General features: G+C 30.7%; 4 protein-coding genes across 4 annotated transcripts; all 4 read left to right on the forward strand.

Annotated features, from left to right (window-relative positions):
* Positions 1-1678: 1678 nt before the first annotated feature.
* LOC115708728 (serine carboxypeptidase-like 40) lies at positions 1679-7687 on the forward strand. Its single transcript, XM_030636729.2, has 6 exons — positions 1679-2253; positions 3333-3440; positions 3581-3864; positions 5405-5662; positions 6271-6588; positions 7435-7687. The coding sequence occupies exons 1-6, from the start codon at positions 1851-1853 to the stop codon at positions 7591-7593; spliced, it is 1530 nt and encodes a 509-aa protein (XP_030492589.2). The 5' UTR covers positions 1679-1850; the 3' UTR covers positions 7594-7687.
* Positions 7688-8986: 1299 nt separating this feature from the next.
* On the forward strand, positions 8987-12058 carry LOC115711269 (F-box/WD-40 repeat-containing protein At3g52030). The gene is made up of 9 exons (XM_030639605.2): positions 8987-9262; positions 9348-9533; positions 9804-9858; positions 10261-10359; positions 10438-10541; positions 10759-10848; positions 11062-11201; positions 11309-11393; positions 11486-12058. The coding sequence occupies exons 1-9, from the start codon at positions 9093-9095 to the stop codon at positions 11838-11840; spliced, it is 1284 nt and encodes a 427-aa protein (XP_030495465.2). The 5' UTR covers positions 8987-9092; the 3' UTR covers positions 11841-12058.
* A 104-nt stretch (positions 12059-12162) lies between these two features.
* Positions 12163-16795, forward strand: LOC115709481 (putative disease resistance RPP13-like protein 1). Its single transcript, XM_061111355.1, has 3 exons — positions 12163-13764; positions 13915-14526; positions 14972-16795. The coding sequence occupies exons 1-3, from the start codon at positions 13426-13428 to the stop codon at positions 16793-16795; spliced, it is 2775 nt and encodes a 924-aa protein (XP_060967338.1). The 5' UTR covers positions 12163-13425.
* A 4-nt stretch (positions 16796-16799) lies between these two features.
* Positions 16800-18813, forward strand: LOC133029081 (putative disease resistance RPP13-like protein 1). Its single transcript, XM_061111429.1, has 2 exons — positions 16800-18147; positions 18547-18813. Exon 1 carries the CDS (start codon positions 17089-17091, stop codon positions 18145-18147), a length of 1059 nt encoding a protein of 352 aa, XP_060967412.1. The 5' UTR covers positions 16800-17088; the 3' UTR covers positions 18547-18813.
* Positions 18814-19608: the final 795 nt, after the last annotated feature.

Here is a 19608-nt window from a genome sequence, read left to right on the forward strand (position 1 = left end):
ACCATTAATTATTACAAAAAAAAACTATCTTTAATGACTATTGTTTTAGTAATAATATAATTTTTTTGTGACTAAATGTAATTTTTAGTCATAACTAAAGCATAAAATTTAGATACAAGTTGTCACTAATTTAGTTTTAATCACAACAAGTATTGTGACTAAAAACACATTTAGTCATAACAAATTTTAATTTTTGTGACTAATATACTTTTAGCTATAAACTTTTTAACTAGTCACAACTTGATAATTTATAATTAGTAATAAATTTTGTACTTTTAGTCACAAATTTTAATATTTTTGTTATCTTAACCTTTATCATCAGTTACTGTTAAAAAAAAACTAAAAGGGGTAGTTTCACATAGAATAAAAATAATATATTAATTATAATAATTACGTTATAAGGCAAATAAAACCCAAAATTCCATAGAAGGAGGTACAATTATGACAAAAAAAATTAACATAATATTTAATTCAAAATTAAAAGAAAATGAAATTATTTCTACCATTAATATTTTTAAATGAGATATTGAATATATAAATGTCACCAAGCTAAAGAATTGGTTATTAATTAGATTTAATTTTTCTTTTTTAATTAATATATTAAATTTGTAGAATAATATTATTGATCAATATATCAGATCTCTTTCTTATTTATTTATAAAGATATAATTGAGATGAGAGTACTTAATTTTTAATTATGATCATAATTTGTGATTTTTTTTTCATATAATTTGTGTGATATTTTTTTTTTAAAAAATATAAAATAGAAAATAGATACAATACATAAGCTAGGAAATTTATTATGATTTTATTAAATTTATTATGATTTTTTTATTTTATTTTTTATGATATGTTTGTATGGAGCAAGACCTAATTTCATTAATTATTACAATCATATGTCATTCCACTTTTGTGTGGTGCAAGAGTACCTAATTCCATTAATTATTATTACAAATCACAAAAAATATTAATTGAAAAAAAAAATATATTAAAATGCCATATTTTTTTTTTCTCCTTCTAAAGTTTTGCACGCAAATTGTATTGAGCACTAGCCAATTACCATACTTTGTTTTGATATAATTTATTATATTTATATATAAATTTATATATTTATATATATTATCATTTCAATTTCAAAGGCTACAATTATATATTAAGGCAAAGAAGCCATATCATAATTTCAGTTTCTATAGATTTATTTCAGGTAATTAATTTGTATACATAATATTTCACTAATATAAACATGATCAATTTTTCATTTATTTTTTTCTTAAAAAAGGAATCTTTGATCATGGTATATTTATATATATTTGCATGATGAATTAAATCTTATAATATAATATCTTACCAAAAAAAAAAAAATTATATAATTAATATAAAATATGTGGTTTTACCATAAAGGCCGGCTGGTCTTATATTTATATGAATGATAATATTTTTCTTCAATAAATAAATAAATAATTATTATAATATATAGTTTGTCCGGATTGATTGCTATTATTGCATGTGAATTTATTAAATGTATTAATAATAAGGCAATATATAGATACATATATACGAATACATATATTTATATATATAACACTATATATACTCACATGGCAGAACATGATTGGTCACAAAGAAACAAAATTCTCTCTATAAATATTTATATATATAAATGATTAAAAAATTGATTCATCCAATTCTACCCTTTTCATCAAAACTTCACTAGCTCTTATATATATACACATATATAAATATAACCAACTCACTACCAATAAGTTCTCCTCAACACTCCCAACTTATATAATCTCACCATTCAAAAACCCTAACTAGCTATATTCTCTCTATTTTGACTCAAAACAAATATGAAACTAAAGAGCTCTCATCATCACCATTGTTTGATTCTTTCTTTGATAATAATTTCTTGTTATTTTGTGGCTGAAATTCATGGCAAAAGGCAAGCCAAATCTCTCATCCATTTGAGCAAAGCTTTCTCAAAACGAAAAGCTGGAGTGGACACCAACCTTTTCGCTGTTGATCAAAGCAATGTAGTCAATCATCATGATCTTCACGATCATGATGATGACGAGAAATTTTTGAAGGAGAATGATAGAATTGGAAGATTGCCGGGGCAACCGAATGTGAATTTTACTCAGTATGGTGGATATGTTACGGTAAATAAAACAGCGGGTCGTTCGCTCTATTATTATTTTGTCGAAGCTCACTATAATAAGGATTCATTACCTCTTCTTCTTTGGCTCAATGGAGGTAATTACAAATACTAATTCTTCTTCTTCTTCTTCAAAGAGTTATTTTTTTAAGAAATGAAAATGAATCTTGAATCTCTAATAATGTGAAAATTTTGATGATTATTTTTTTTAATATTTATTTATTTTTGTATTTAAGTCATAATTGTATGATATGGTTCTTAATTATTTCTTACGCTATACACCTTTTTTATTTCTTTTTCTAATAATTTATAATTTCATTTTATTAATTATTAATTGATTCTTCTGTCTTTTTTCTGTATTTGATTAATAATACTATTTTATAGTAATTAAGCTAGTAATCACATTTGCATGAAATATGAACCCAATTTGATTTTTTCTTTCATTCAATAATAGTAATTAAATAATAATAAAATAAGTTAAATAAATTTAAAAAGCTGTACAATTTGTTTTGTACCCAAGTTTAGGTTGGAATTGGTTGTTAAATCAACATTAATTGTAGTTTTCATCACAAGCAATTAATTAATTAATTTCTATATGGCATGTAATGAATGAATTATATATCCATTTTGGCTAAAGCACATGCATAATGCATTATGACAATAATAAATAAATTTGGCAAACCTACTTAAGCAACATTAATTAATAATATTAGTTTTATTGTATCATTATTTTTTATACAAATACAGATTTAATTAAATATATATATATATAAATATATATATAAATAAAACAGTACTGTTGTCCAGGTTGTGTGCCTCTAATTTTGATTCAAATCCCATACTTTGCTCTCTTCTTCAGGATTTTCCGGCGTGGCCTTTGTAACTAAATATATATAATATATATTAATTAATATATAAGTCAATATAAAAAATCAATTAAATATTAATTTGATAGAAAAGTACATTAATTAATTATAAATTAAAAAAATTATAAGTACGGCTGTCCTGATCATAAAAACAAATTAACTTCTATAATTATGTAGACATAAAAGATTATTAGTTATTAGACATTTACGTTACATATATATATTTAGAATATTGCTAAAATTAATCAATATTAAAATTTAAAAGTAATAAATAAATTAATATATATAATTAATTTTGATGGGCAATGCAGGACCTGGTTGTTCTTCACTAGCCTATGGAGCAATGCAAGAGTTGGGACCATTCAGAGTTCATAGTGATGGCAAATCACTTTACTCCAACAGATATTCTTGGAATTATGGTATATATACATATATATATTCATATAAATTTAATTTGGAAAATATTTTGGAATTATTTCTTTTTATTTCTTTTTAGCTAATAACTTAATTTTGTTGTGTTTGAGTGATCATATTATAATATTTGTTAATTTGTGATCAGCTGCAAATGTATTGTTCCTTGAATCACCAGCTGGGGTAGGATTTTCATACTCAAACACAACATCTGATTATGACAAAAGTGGAGATGCTAACACAGCAGCTGATAATTATTTATTTTTGGTCAAATGGTTGGAAAGATTTCCAGAATACAAAAACAGAGATTTTTACATTTCTGGAGAAAGCTATGCTGGTCATTATGTCCCTCAATTGGCTCATACAATTCTCTACCACAACAATAATAATAATAATACCAACAACACCATTATCAACCTCAAAGGAATCCTTGTATGTCTTCTTCTTCTTCTTTTTTTAATTATATATATTATTGAAAAACTACAAAATAATTAGTTATATATAGTCATCATATATTATTCTGTGGACCAATATATGTATACCTAAGCTAGCTAGAATCCTAAACTATATGTCACTTGATTGGGGCCCATATATATAATTATAAATTGCAACCTCATAATTATTAACTATAAATATATAAATATTAATTAATATAGTATTTGTATATGCTATATATTTAGAGTTGCTAATTAATTTCAGTTTACCTAATTAATTTTCTAAAGAAAATATTTAATTAATTGCGATAATTTAGCAAACTAAGACTTTGATAGTTTATTATGAAATAATTATTAATTAGTTAATTTATAGCATTCATATATGGTAATTAATGATGAAAATTCTTCTTTATATATATTTTCCTTTTTTTTTCTTCACTAATTCTAAGATATTAATAGAAAGTCATGATCATGAATATTACCCAAGTAGTTAGAGAGATTCATTATATGATTTATGTATTAAAAGAGGGTAACATGCAAGTGGGTAGGGTAGATTGCATAGTTGTAAAGGTACTACATATTCTTAGATAATTGGCTTCTATATAATATAATACACACATGTATATTACATAAATATATTATTATAATTAATAAGAATTTTTAGTATCACTATAAAAAACTGTTACTTTTAGTGACAATTTTTTAGTCACAACATAATTTTTTTGTGACAAAATGTGACTTTTAGTCACAATAAAAATGTTACTTGTGACTAAAACATATATAGTATTTAGTTACAAGTTGTCACTAATTTAGTTTTAGTCACAATAAGTATTGTGAGTAAAATTACATTTAGTCACAACAAATTAAAATTTTTATGACTAATACCTTTAGCCACAGACCTTTTAGTCACAATATAGGAAAAATAATTTATAACTAGTCACAATTTTTTTACTTTTAGTCACAAGTTTTATTGTGACTAAAAGTAAGATTTTTTGTAGTGTATAAATACTTACGTTTAATTTCGATTAGATAAATATTTAAATTTAATTTTTAAAATTATAATTTTAGAACTTCGGTAGGTGTACTTGATTGTTAAGTAAGTAAATTGTCAAGTAACAGTCTTTATTTGGTTTAGATTATTAAAATTTTGTTATTTATTTTAAGATTAATTTAAATATACTAATAAAAAAGTGAATGTGCAGAATAATTTAACTATTAAATATAGTTTCAAAAATATAAATTAAGTATTATTACTGTCAAAATTTAAACTTAAAATATTTATCCACAATAATTAATTAGGATTTTGAAGCTCCACAAGTACTAGTGGTGGAAAAATAATTCATAATCAATTTGAAGTCATGATAATTTTTGGTAATTAGTATTGATCAATTAATGGGTCCTATATATTTTTTCTAATCATAACAATTTTGTGTTATAATTTCTTTGTTAGATGATTAAAATTGAACACCAAAACCTTTTTCTCTCTATGTAATATGATATGATATATTTTGACTTTTTTTGTTGTTGTTGTTGATTAGATTGGAAATGCAGTGATTAATGATGAAAGTGATGAAAGAGGAATGTATGAGTACATGGGATCACATGCTTTGATATCAGATAAATCAGCCAATACCATTAAAAATCACTGTGACTTCTCACCTAAGGCAGCTCAGTCAACTGAGTGTGATATTGCCATGGAAGAGGTCAATAAAGACACTTATTATCTTGATATTTATAATATCTATGCTCCTCTTTGTACTTCCACAAATCTCACTTCAAAGCCCAAATCAGCTTCGGTAAGTATATATATTACTTATAATTATATATATAAACTAATATATATGCATGCATGCAATGTTGAACATTGGAACTTTTTATAATTCCCAATTAATTAACTTGGATATTTTGTGATTAATTTTATAAAACTTATTTATAAATTAACTCTCACATGATATATTTGATAATTAACTCTAAATATTAATAGAATTTTGTTATTTTATTCATGCATGTAAAAATTTATAAATATATATGGTGTTGATCTAGGGTACTCCTAAAAAAATTCAAAAAGTAGAATTTATGCTATTTCGCATTTTTACTTTAATTTTAAATTAAGCAGGGACAAAGTAAAATTATATATATAAATTATTTTATTTTATTTTTTACATATAATTTTAAAAACATTAAAACTATTTAGGAGACCATGACACTTTCCTGCCCCTAGCTCCGTTATTGTGTATATATATGTTAAATTATTTTGAATTTTTCAAAAATTTACACATAATTTCTCATAAACAACAATGGATATATATTCCCATTTTAAGGTAATGAATTGTGGAATTTCTGTGTATAATATTCTTTTTAATCATTAATTTTCTCATATATATAGATATTTGTTTATATATAGGTGATGAATTTTGATCCATGTAGCGATTACTACGTGCATGCATATTTGAACAGAAGAGATGTTCAAATAGCCATGCATGCAAACGTAACAAAGCTTCCATATGATTGGGAGCCATGCAGTGATGTGATCCAAGGATGGGCTGACAGTCCACACACTGTCTTACCACTTCTACGTGAGTTCATGTCTAATGGTCTTCGAGTTTGGATTTTTAGTGGTGACATAGATGGAAGAGTGCCTGTTACTTCAACCATTAACTCACTCAAACTCATGAACCTCACTGTTAAGACTCAATGGCATCCTTGGTACTTCGATGGAGAGGTACACAAATATAATCACATTATGATGATATATTTTTATTATCTGCTATTTTAAGGCGTTCAACATTATATTAATTGACGAAACACTTTATAATTAGTTAGCAAGTTTTCATATTGAATAGGGTCTAGGCCTTAAATAAAGTAAAATTTTTGGGCCCTTAATAAAAGAATAGGTGGTATATTTTTAAAAATTACTAAAAAAATATGTGTATTTCCAAAGGTTTTGGGGCCCTTCAATACCATATTGACGAAACATCTTGTAATTGATTAGCGGGTTTTCATATTAAATAGGATCTGGCTTGAAATTTGTAGGTGGTATATTTTTAAAAATTACTAAAAAATATATGTTCCAAACATTTTTTTTGGGATTTTTGGGCTGTGTGGGCCTTAGGTCTAGCTCGATAAGATCCAAAATACACCAATAGCGATATGTCACTTCTTGTAGTGCTTGAATTGAATTATTAGGCAACATTCCACACAAACAAAAATATCTTACTTTTGGTAATATTATTCATTTGCAAAAATGTCACTTTCGGTTATATACCGTGAAATATTTTTACATCATAACATTCATTATTATTTAATTAGTATTTAGATACAAATTGTTACTAATAAGTTAGTTTTGAATAGTAATAATTAATTAAGTCACATTGTTACTAACTTTAAACATATTTTGTCACACTAAATTATAGTTTTGTGATTAATATTGTTTTTAAAATACTTCAAATTCATATACAATTTGGTGACTTAATTATAGTATGATATAACATGTACACACAAAATTAAATATGAATTAAAACATATATATTTATTATAACAAGTATTATATGTGTGTGTATATGTATAGATTGGTGGATATACAGAAGTGTATAAAGGAGAGTTAACATTTTCGACAGTGAGAGGAGCTGGTCATCAAGTCCCAAGTTACCAACCTCGTAGAGCTCTTTCACTCATCAAACACTTCCTTGATGGCACTGATCTTCCTGATACCACAAGATATGATTAATTGTTTATTAGTCTTATCATAGAAATAATTAATTGTAATAAGTTCATAATTAATTATTTCACTTCGCTTAATTATAGAATATATAGTTTATTAATTTCTATATATTATATATGTAGTTCATTTTTCTATAATATGCTATATAGTTTATGTATTTATTATTAAAGTGTTTCGATTTGATCTCATTGATTAATTAATATATAATAAGAAAAAAGAGGAAAAAAGAAAAGTTACAAAAATTTCCATGTATTGTGTCTCTGTTTCTTTCTCTATTTTTTCTACTTATACATGGAAAAAAGAAGAAAAGAAACTATTTTATTATTTCACTTCAAAAATCAAACATTGAATTTAATGTATAAAAAATGATCTATTTCAAAACCCTCAATAAGGCCTATGCAAGATTCATCAAGCTAGATCTAGTACCATGGTTTATAACATTTCTCTCAAGTTAGGTATCACAATGCACAAAACGATCTTAAAATTTAGTGGGTTATAAGTAAAAAATATATTTTAACTTTTATTTAGAAAAAAATTGATATTTTTTAAAATTAATAATAAAAATATATAATTTTAAAAGGAATTTTTTTTTTGTGCTCTTGGACGCCTAGCCCGCCTATGCCCGACATGACAATGCATTTGATGAATTGATGCAATTTTATTTATCGCTAAAGAAATTAGGTTAGAATTAATTTAATTAACTAAGGTTATTGGTTAAGGATCAATTGAGTGAGCAACCACTCAAACAATCGAAACTTCAATCGAGTCTACTTACACGATTAAAGTTTCTTGTATGACTACAACAATAATCATTCTTTGAAGCGACAAAAGAAACTTATGATGCACCTTTCATTTGTACTTGGGGAGAATTTTAGCCGAGACAATAGGAGTTCGTGAAGCTTCGAGTTGGATCAAATAGGAACAATGGCAACAAGTAACCGCAGAGATTGATTGACTTTTGGTGTTCTGCAAGCTTTACATAGTTCTATTCGTATGATATCGTTGTTCGGTTTGTAGAAATTTACTTACTGAATTATGTAATGTTTCAATTATTTTTATTAAGCAATCTGTAGTAGCTCATAATTTTATTCAAGTCTCTATTTTGTACTATAATCCTATTTTAGTTTGAAATTTATTCTAACTGAGTTATTACCTTGTCAATTAATAGAGTTTAATGATTAATAAAAGTATTTTTACATTAGAAAAAAAAGAAATAGATGCAACTAATGAATACTAAAGCTTTGAGTGAATTTTTTCAAAAAAGAAAAGATGTAAATTCTAAAAGTTGATAGTTCAAACTTCAAAGTAAAAAATATATTTAATTTCTACTAAATAACGGTAAACGACTTAAAATATGATGTCGTTGGTTAGTGTCATCAAAACGAAAACTACATAACTGTCAACAACACAAAAACGACATCCAAATTCCAACCAAACCGGAAGCCATTCTCTCCTTTCCTCCCCAACCTCTATTCCGGCTCATAGTGCCAGCCTCGCCGGCGGTGATGGACCCCACGCCTTCCGGCAACAAGAAGAGGCATCTTCACATTCACACTCATGGAAGCTCAAGAGCTCGTACAACAGGTGGCTGCCTTGACCACAACGTCCTCTGCATCATTTTCTCCTTCCTTGACCTCTTCGACCTCGCTCACTGCTCCGTTGTCTGCAAATCTTGGTACCCTTTTGTTTATATGAAAAACCCATTTGAAAAAGTATTTAAAGTTTTAATTTTTTATGTTAATTTTTGTGTTTTGATGAAGGCATGTGGTTATCAACAAGTCTAAGCTGCTTCAAGTCTTTTACATGAAGCAGCAGAAATTGGATGGTTCTACGAGTTTGGAGAAGCCTCTGAATGTGTATTTGGAGGAGCTGGCTATGGAGCGCCATAAATTGGCTTTGGCTAAAGGATCGGTTGTTGTTAATCAGTGGAGAGGCCATTCAATTGGGTAATGTTTATTGACATAGTATTTCTTCAAGTTTGAAACTTTGTTTTTGGTTACTTTGGAAGATGTTAATTCACTTATGAAATAATATGTTGTTTCATCTATGGTTAGCTATTGGAATTTAAGTGTTTACCAATGACAATGCTTAAAAAATGAGCATAACGATCAAGATGGTTGTTTTAAACTTGAAATGTAATCAATGGGTTCAAAGAGTGTATATCATGTTTTCTAACTTTTGTTGTTGTTGCTAATTTTCTAAGTTAACTTCTTTAGGGCGAATCAATGTCGAATGAAGAGGGGATTGCTTCTTACTGGTGGAGGTGATAAGGTATATTCTACCTCTCACCAAGATAATAGTAGAGTTTTTTCACTTATGATTACTTAGTTAGAACGTGAAAATGAGGGATTCTGTGCTGATTTTGACATATGTTCTTGCTTAGTAGACTACGATTATATGTCGGTTTTTTCTCATCATAGATAAGTTCCCTTTGCAGATGTTCTGTTTAGATCTTACAAAGGCTTTAAGAAGTTCTCAAGTAGAATGTATTGTTATTTAAATAAATGAATCTTCATCATTATTTCCAGGTTCTCATAATGCTAGGTCACATTAGTCATTAGCCTCCATAGTAAATTATAAATGTAGAGCTCTTATACATGCAATTTTTTTCTTATAAATCTTTTCCCTTAATAATTGTTAAATTACTGTTTTTCTATATGTTTCTTATGGTAGGTTATGCGTCTGTGGTCATTAGGAAACTATAAATGTTTGGAAGAGTATTCAACACCAGACTCAACCTCTGTAGTTGACTTTGATTTTGATGAATCTAAGGTAGCTTGAATACATCAGCAAATCATTGTAGTTCATGATTTTATTTTCTATGTTAGTGACATTGTTTGTGTTTCATAGATTGTTGGATTACTTGGCACTCGTATATGTATATGGAGGCGAGATGGGGCAAGAAGTGTATTTCCTCCTCGTGAGGGTACCTTTTCCAAGGGTTTATGCATGCGGTATGGTGCTTCATCCTCTCATTTTCACGTGGTCATTTGATAAAAATGTAGTAAAAAATTATGAAATTTTTAGTTAGAAAGATAATTCATGATCACTGGCTTATGTTAAGTCCGAAAATGTGCATCACTTGGAACTGAGCAGCTTCGCCTTTTATGGTATTATTGCTTCTGACCCTTTCTCTGTCATGTCTAAATTTGTGTTCTTATCTATTTACAGATACTTGGATCCTGAGGCTGTGGTTGGGTGTGAAGATGGAACAGTTCGTGTATTCGATATGTACAGTAAGAAATGCTCTCGGATAATTAGGTAAAAAGTAAATCAACACTTTATATGCTCTTCGTGTCTCCTATCAATTTCTGTAAAAGCTAATTATAGCATGTTCTTAAGGATGCCTTGCTATCCTTCTAAATCAGTTTATAGATTTTACATTTCGTTCTTGAAAAGAAAATAATTGCAACTCTTTGATCTAAATAAACTATCTGATGGAGGTCATTTTTATGTTTGGTTTTCTGATTTCAGGATGCATACCGGGCCAGTGACGTGCTTATGTATGAGCGACGATCAACTGGTACTCAGCGGTTCTTCTCTAGGCAATGTCAGCATCTCAAGTCTTTCCTCCGATCAACAGGTTTCCAAGCTAAGAACAAGAGATTCCACAGGTTAGATAGTCCACTCACTCGCTTAGGTAGAAAAATAATTAGGAATGCTTTTCGTGATACATAAAATTTTTACAGGTTAGAAAACTTTAACAAATTTTTCAAATCAGACTTGAGGGCTTTGTGTTTCAATCCACGCTCTCACTTGGTATTTGCGGGAGTAACTTCTGGAAATATGTCTTGTTGGGACATTAGGTAATAACAAATGCTTTTCTGCGATTTTCGTAACATTCTTATCATTTTTGAAATCTATGAACCATTTTTTCATTCTCTGTTATATTGTGCAGGACAATGAGAATTTTATGGGAAAATCGAGTTAGCCCCAACGTTTTGTACTCCTTGCAACACCTAAGAAATGACTCATCAACATTAGTTGTGGGCGGGATAGACGGTATACTGCGTGTTCTGAACCAGAACACAGGTGAAGTTGTTTCCAGAATTGTTTTGGCAGGAAGCATTTCGAGCTCTCGAGACAAGAATGGAATAGTTGTGAGAACAAGAGGAGCAAGGCTTGCAGAAGATGTTCACATTGACAGTGTTCCGAAAATTATTCGACCTCCCATAACTTGCTTGGCTGTTGGGATGAAAAAGGTTGTCACCACACATAATACCAAGTTCATCAGGTTGTGGAAATTTAGCTAACTTTACATAGATATTATTCCACAATTTAGGAATAGTTGAATAATGTATTTTATTGGATTTTCTAGTGTCTACTCAAAACTAGTATATTTTTGCTCCATCAAGAAAGAAACAAGGGATTTTGGGAGAAGATTTTCCCAAATAATTTATAGAATAGAAAAATATGTATGAACAACTACTATATTGTGTACCATATCCACAGCTCCCTTTGGATTTTTTTTCGTGCTGTGTCATGATTTTGGCTCCTTATTCTTAAATGTTTATGTTTCTTTGTGGAAATATGAGTAATTGGTAGTGTTCAAGAAAGGGAAGAAGATTTTGTTTGATTGAGTTTTACTTAATTAGTAGGGTTACATATTTCCTTAAAAGAGTAAACATCTCAAACTCTCTGCAATGAAACTTGTTCAGTTTCAACTTCTTTTCACAAGCTTACTTTGATGGATTCACTTACAACTTGAAGTATTCAAGATATTTGAAGTTAGATTGTGAATGTAATGAAGAAATACCTAATACAATATGTAAGTTGTATAATTCGGAGACACTATTGTTGGAATGTAGAAGCGTAACTCCAACTGATATAGGAAATTTAATTAAGCTGCAACATCTTAGTGTTCCTAAGTATTCATTACAAGAGATGGCATTGCAATTAGGCAAGCTACAAAATCTGCAAATGCGGGGAGTCTTCGGAATCAGGGACCAGAAAATGTGAGCAGCCTTGAGGAGGTTTCAGATGCAACATCTTATCTTAGAAGGTATACAAAAAGAAAAAAAGCACAAAAGCATCAACACAACACTGCTACACTCAATCTCAAACACTGTTTGCTACAATTTCTGTTTGTTTGAAGATCTGATCTGATGGCTGCTGAATTGGTTGGAGGAGCGCTTCTCTCTGCTTTCCTTGCTCCGTTGGTGGAAAAGTTAGCTCATGAGGTCAAGGACTTCTTCAAAGGGAAAGATGCCATTCTCAAGCTGGTGAAGGAGTGCTTATTAATTTGATCAAAAGGTTAATCTCTACTCTACTTGTTAAGGCCTTTCAAATGAATAGCTTCCATTTAAAGTGAATGTGAATGTGAATGAACATATTGTAAACACAACACAAGCTCTTACTCTAAATCATGTTCAGAATCGTCAGGCTTCTGTCTTAACCTTGGATTTGCTGGGCTATATACAAACTTGGATGATGCTTCTCTAACTTCACTCGCTCTTGTTTCTAACCACCATTGCTATCTTTGTGTGTGTATCTATCTATATTGTATCAAAGATTGCAAAACTTTGATTCAATAGCTGTTATTATTTATATAATTAAATAGTGTTGACTATCAAATTTATGTATATTAATTAAAATGATCAAATCTCAAAGTTTGATCTCTTCTATTTATTTATATAATATAATCAAAGACGTGAAGGCACATGTAATTACTTATAATTAGCCATGCAGCTACCACCACTCATATTCAATTAACATATAATTAGTTAAATCAAACAAACTCCTAATAATCAAATTCATATATGTTTTTGAATTATTGCTTTGTGTTCATCAATCATTCAATCTTTTCTGCAATCCTTTTCTGAGTTCTGAAGATTTGATATGGCTGAATTGGTTGGAGGAGCTCTTCTCTCTGCTTTGCTCAATCCATTGGTGAACAAGTTAACTACTGAGGTGAAGGACTTCTTCAAAGGAAAAGATGCCATTCTCAAGCTGTTGAAGGAGTTCAAAACCTTGCTGTCCTCTGCTGATCTACTGCTCATTGATGCTGAGGAGAAGCTTATCAAAGACCCAAGGGTAAGGAAGTGGCTTGATGATCTCAAGGATGTAATTTATGATGCAGACGACTTGGTTTACAAGATCGACACTGAAGCATGGCGAAACGAACTTGAAGGTGGTGGTCCTTATGAATCTCATAGCGGCTGCAGTTGTACTAGTAAGGTACTAATAAATCAATTACCTTTACGATAAAATATAAGGATAGTTTAACAATTAAACATATTTTTTATAAATATATTGAGCGAATTTAATGCAATTCTTCACTTTTTCTCTATCAATTGACCTATTGCATGCATGCATAATACTTGTCAGGCACTCATGAGACTCATCTCAACAAATCCTTTAACTTCTTTTGATAAGGCCATAAAACCTGAGATAGAAGAGACACTTGAGAAATTGAAGCTTCTTCTAGACAACAAAGATCTTGGTTTGGAACGTGTAAAAAATCATAAGAAGCCAGAAAGGGTATGTGGTCCTTTGGTGGAAGAATCTGATGTTTATGGAAGGGATGCTGATAAAGAAGCTATTATTAAGTTTCTTTTATCGGATGACACAATTGGTGGTGACAAATTGTCAGTGATCCCCATAGTGGGGATGGGTGGTATTGGAAAGACTACTCTTGTTCAACTTGTATACAATGATGAGAGAGTCATGAATACAATATTCGATACCAGAGTCTGGGTTACTGTGGGAGACGATGACAAAGTCAACAGCTCGAATGTGATCAAAACAATTATTGGGAAGGTCACATCTGCCAAATGTGAAATTGAAGAGGAGTATGAAGTTTTAAATGAAGTCAAAAAGGTTTTGACTGGGAAGAAGTTTCTCATTGTTCTCGATGATGTTTGGGATGAAGATAGCAGCAGATGGGATGTCATTAAAAGTACTTTAGTAAGGCTGATGTTGCTAATATGTATATGTATATTTTATATTACATAGACTATCACTAAAAGAACTTTTTTTTTGATTTACTATTATATTTATCAACACTAATTGAGTAACTGTGATAAGGTAGGTCCCATGATCTGGTGTGACACCATTATTTTGTGTTTCTATTATCTCATATTAGTAGGCCCTTGGCCAAACCTCTCTCTATCAATCTTTTTTCTTAGTTGTCATTTTCTGTTTGTTACTAACAATAACAATTAATTGTTGCTTAAGTGTGATGTTGGTGCTCAATATTATCTTTAACCATATATCTGTCTGCCACTCTCAGAAAAAGAAAGGTTTTCAAAGATGCTCTCAAGATAACTCTACTTTACTAAAAGCAAGATTCTCAATAATGGATTATGCCTTTGATGGATGATGATATATTACAATCAATGAATTATTATATATCAATAGTTATTGTGATAATTAACGTCTACATTTCATAATTAAAGATCACTACAACACAACACTGCTACTCTCACACAGTACTACTGTTTGTTGTGTTAGTATTCTCTCTTTTGCAATTACTATTTGTTGGAAGATCTCATCTCATCTTATGGCTGCTGAATTGGTTGGAGGAGCGCTTCTCTCAGCTTTCCTTGATCCGTTGGTGCAAAAGTTAGCTTCTGAGGTCAAGGATTTCTTCAGAGGAAAAGATGTCATTCTCAAGCTGGTGACGGAGTTGAAAACTTTGTTGTGCTCGGCTGATCTGCTGCTCATTGATGCTGAGGAGAAGCTTATCAAAGACGCCAGAGTCAGGAAGTGGCTTGATGATCTCAAGGACGCCATTTATGATGCAGACGACTTGGTTTACAAGATCGACACTGAAGCATGGCAAAACCAATTGGAAGGTGGTCATCATGAAGATCATAGCGGCTGCAGTTGTACTAGTAGTAAGGTGCTCATGAAACTCATCTCAACTCGTTTAACTTCTTTCGATAAGAAAAGAAAAGTTGAGATAGAAGAGATGATTGAGAAATTGAAGCTTCTTCTAGACAATAAAGATCTTGGTTTAAAACATTTGGAAAAACATAAGCTTCCAGAGAGGGTATGTGCTCCAGCTCTAGAAGAATCTGATATTTATGGAAGGGATCATGAGAAAGAAGAGATTATTAAGTTGCTTTTATCGGATGAAACAACCGGTGGTGACAAATTATCTGTGATTCCCATAGTGGGGATGGGCGGGATTGGAAAGACTACTCTTGCTCAACTTGTTTTCAAGGACGAAAGAGTCAACACCATGTTCAATACGAAAGTATGGATTACGGTGGGTGATGACAAAGTGGACTGCATGAAAGTGATGAAACTAATTGTGGAGAAGGTCACTTTGGAAAAATGTGAAATTCAGGATCCATATGATCTTCAAGAAGAAGTAAAGAAGGCTCTGAGTGTGAAGAAGTTTCTGTTTGTTGTTGATGATGTTTGGGATGAGGACCGTGCCAAGTGGGATGTCCTAAACAATTGTTTCAAATCGGGAAAACATGGAAGCAAGATTATTGTGACAACACGGAGCACAGTTGTTGCATCGATTATGAAAACTGGGTCAACTTATCAACTAAGAGGAATAAATGAGGCTGCTGGCTGGCGATTATTTGCAAAGCATGCTTCACTTGTTGTGGACTCAAATGATTACTTAGATCTCAAGCAAGTTGGAGAAAAAATAGTTGACAAGTGTAAGGGTCTTCCTTTGGCAGTAAAGTCAATGGGTCTTCTGTTACGAGGGAAGCAGAAGAAGGAGGAATGGATCAACATCCTAAACAGTGATTTATGGGAGTTGTATGATAGAAAAAAAGTTGATATTCTTCCAGCTTTGTGGTTGAGTTATTTTAATCTACGCCCAGAATTAAAGCAATGTTTCGCTTACTGCTCCCTATTTCCAAAAGATTATCATTTCAGAAAAGGGGAGATGGTGTTGTTATGGATGGCCGAAGGTCTTTTACAGTCTTCAAATGAAAAGAGAGTAGAAGAAGTTGGAGAAGAGTATTTCGAAGATCTAATTTCTATGTCATTTTTTCAACCATCAAATAAATACTATGAGATGGAGTCAACTTTTCTCATGCATGATCTTATTCATGATTTGGCGATATTTGTTTCTGGTGAGTTTTGTTATATGATGAATAATATAAATATTCTGACAAGGCTCGTCATTTTTCGTACATGCAAGAGTGTGCAAAAGTTGATGACGTTAAGGAATTTGAGGAGTTATGTAAAGCCAAATGCTTGCGCACCATATTGTGGGAACAATGTTCAAGACATCAGCTAAGATTGTTAAAGATTAAGCACTTGGACACGTCATTCCCAAGCTTGAGAGTACTATCCATAAAGGACGGTAAGACCACCAAGCTTCCTGATTCAATAGGCAATTTGAAGTATTTAAGATATTTGAAGTTAGATTGTGAAAATATTGAAGAGATACCTAATACAATATGTAAGTTGTATAATTTGGAGACACTATTGTTGGAGGGATGTACCAGTGTTACCAGACTACCAACTGATATTGGAAATTTAATCAAGTTGCGACATCTTAGTGTTCCTAATGAGTATTTATTTGAAGAGATGCCATTGCAATTGGGAAAGCTAAAAAATCTGCAAACACTTAATGCATTTGTTGTGGGAAGAAATAGAGATTCTGTTGGCATCAAGTTGTTGAAAGAGTTTCAAGATCTTCACGGGAGTCTTTTTATTAAGGGACTACAAAATGTTCGTACCCTTGAGGAAGTTAATGATGCAGCATTATCATTAAAGAGTAAAAAGTCTCTTAGTCACCTCCATTTGGCATGGGATGATGGTCAACATGAAGCTGAAGTTGATGAGTTGCACAAAGAAAGAGAGCTACTCAGTGTCCTCCAGCCTCATCCAAATTTGAAAGAACTTAGGATTCGAGGCTACAAGGGAAACAATTTCCCAAATTGGATGGGAGATCATCGTTGCTTGTCTAATTTAGTAAGCCTGGAGATTTCATATTGCTCTAATTGCAGCTTCTTGCCGTCGTTGGGACAGCTTCCTTCTCTCATGTATCTTTTCATTATGGATTGTGGTGTGGTGAGAATAGATTCAGAGTTTTATTACTCTACTAGTGTTGATTCTTCTGCTGCAATACAAGCAAAGCCATTCTTTAGATCTTTGGAGACCTTGAAATTTCGTGATATGAAAAAGTTTGAAGAGTGGTCAGTTATCGAAGGTGGAGTTTTTCCTCGTCTTAAGAATCTTTATTTTCAAAGTTGTTTGAGACTCAAAGTGACATTGTTAGGAGATTATTTTCCGTCATTGACACAGCTTGAAATATTTAATTGTGAGAAACTATTACCATTGTTACTCCCAAGAGCTCAACTCATGCAGGCCCCTTTGATCACTTTAAAGAGGCTTAGAATAAGTGGTTTCGACTTGATGCACTTAGACGAGGAGCCCTTTCAGCACCTCACCTCCCTTGAGGAGTTGACGATTAGAAAGTGTCCTAACCTCAGATGCTTGCCACAAGAACTACCTGTTTCTCTTTCTAATCTTCGCATTCAAGATTGTCCATTGCTAAGAACACGAGTCGAGAGGGAGACAGGGGGGGACTGGCCAATTATTGCTCACATCCCAAATATCATTATCGATGACAAGAAAATATAGGTATCCATTGCTCTTTTGTCTTCTCTTCTGTCTTACTTGTTTAAAAGATTTATTCAATACTGAATCAAAGTCTTCAATTTCTTTTCCGTTTTAGGCTGTATTGTGTTGTGTGTACAATACTGAATTAAAGATCATTTTGCACCTTTATATTTTCAAAGAGTAAATTGTTATTATAGGCATGGGAAAGTCACTAAGAACAAGAAAGTACCTCCAGTGAAACAATCACTGGTACATTGCTGCATTTAATTCTTTCTTTTGCAATATTAAATCAACCATTAATTAGTGTTTAATGATAGAATTTGGATTCATCAGCTAATTTGATGCATACATATTCAGCATGTGAAGTTGATGAAGCTGGTAATATTAGTTGGTTTTGCTTTTGATTACTCTATTTTACAGGGTCCAACCATAAATGATTTGTATGTTTGTTGCTGACGACCAATTGGATTGAGTTGAAGTAAAAGGGTGTACTGTATAAGACCAACAAAGTTTGAGTGTGGTGTGTGTTTAGAGTGATTAGAGCAATGTTCACTAAAAATATTTTGGTTGTTGGCAGATATTGTAATAAACAGAACTATATTATTTGTTCTATAGTTTTTAGTTTTAATAAGTGGTCTGGTCTTGCTTAAAAATCAGATTTTGAACTAAATCAGTTTATAGATTTTACATTTCTTCCTTGAAAACAAATAATGTCAGCATCTCAAGCCTTGACAAACTTTTTCATCATTACAAAACTTAACTTTTCAAAGCAGACTTGAGGGCGTTGTGTTTCAATCCACGCTCTCACTTAGTATTTGAAACCAGCTTCTGTTTCAAGCTTGGAAGTGTTCTCAGATGCAGATTGGGTGGGCTACGTACAAACTTGGATGATGCCAAATAAGCACTTATAACTAATTCTGTTATTTCTGCAACTTTTATTTTAACAAGCTGTAATTGTTACTTGTAAGTTGTAACAATTATATCTGAATCTGATACAACCTTGTAAGATTGGTAAACTTTGAGTGCTATTCAAAAATTTGTATATAACCATTAAAAAGTAATAAAACAAAACTTAAAGTAGGAAAGTTGGACATTATTGTGTATTTGTGATAATGTTGATTAATTTCATGATCTAATTTTTGAGCTGTATTCTAATTAACCTCTACATTTTATAATCAAATATTAAATATTACAATGCTACTTACTTAGTTTTCTCTTATTTTCATACACGTGAAGGCACATGTAATGTACTATTTTATTTCTTTATTATAAAATTTATCTAAACCATGCACCTGGGATAGGACCACTACCACAGTCTACCAAGATTAAATTAACATATAATTAGCATTACTTTACAGTAATTAAGAAAGTGTTATTCATGTTTTGTTTTACACTATTATCCATAAAACAAAACAAACTGATCATAATATTAAACAATGTTCAATGGACCCCATGATCTGCTTTTGTGTAATCAAAAGTTCA

The sequence above is a fragment of the Cannabis sativa genome, chromosome 3, assembly GCF_029168945.1.
Source record: "Cannabis sativa cultivar Pink pepper isolate KNU-18-1 chromosome 3, ASM2916894v1, whole genome shotgun sequence".
Lineage (NCBI taxonomy): Eukaryota > Viridiplantae > Streptophyta > Magnoliopsida > Rosales > Cannabaceae > Cannabis > Cannabis sativa.

Excerpts from the sequence above, each read along its gene's own strand:
- LOC115708728 (XM_030636729.2), top strand. The coding sequence starts at position 1,851 with ATGAAACTAAAGAGCTCTCATCATCACCATTGTTTGATTCTTTCTTTG. Across the intron at positions 2,254-3,332 it reads TCTTCTTTGGCTCAATGGAG|GACCTGGTTGTTCTTCACTA; the intron begins GTAATTACAAAT and ends TGGGCAATGCAG. Across the intron at positions 3,865-5,404 it reads TCAACCTCAAAGGAATCCTT|ATTGGAAATGCAGTGATTAA; the intron begins GTATGTCTTCTT and ends GTTGTTGATTAG.
- LOC115711269 (XM_030639605.2), top strand. The coding sequence starts at position 9,093 with ATGGACCCCACGCCTTCCGGCAACAAGAAGAGGCATCTTCACATTCAC. Across the intron at positions 9,263-9,347 it reads TCCGTTGTCTGCAAATCTTG|GCATGTGGTTATCAACAAGT; the intron begins GTACCCTTTTGT and ends GTTTTGATGAAG. Across the intron at positions 10,849-11,061 it reads AAATGCTCTCGGATAATTAG|GATGCATACCGGGCCAGTGA; the intron begins GTAAAAAGTAAA and ends TTCTGATTTCAG.
- LOC115709481 (XM_061111355.1), top strand. The coding sequence starts at position 13,426 with ATGGCTGAATTGGTTGGAGGAGCTCTTCTCTCTGCTTTGCTCAATCCA. Across the intron at positions 13,765-13,914 it reads GCTGCAGTTGTACTAGTAAG|GCACTCATGAGACTCATCTC; the intron begins GTACTAATAAAT and ends AATACTTGTCAG. Across the intron at positions 14,527-14,971 it reads TGCTAATATGTATATGTATA|TTCATAATTAAAGATCACTA; the intron begins TTTTATATTACA and ends TAACGTCTACAT.
- LOC133029081 (XM_061111429.1), top strand. The coding sequence starts at position 17,089 with ATGCCATTGCAATTGGGAAAGCTAAAAAATCTGCAAACACTTAATGCA.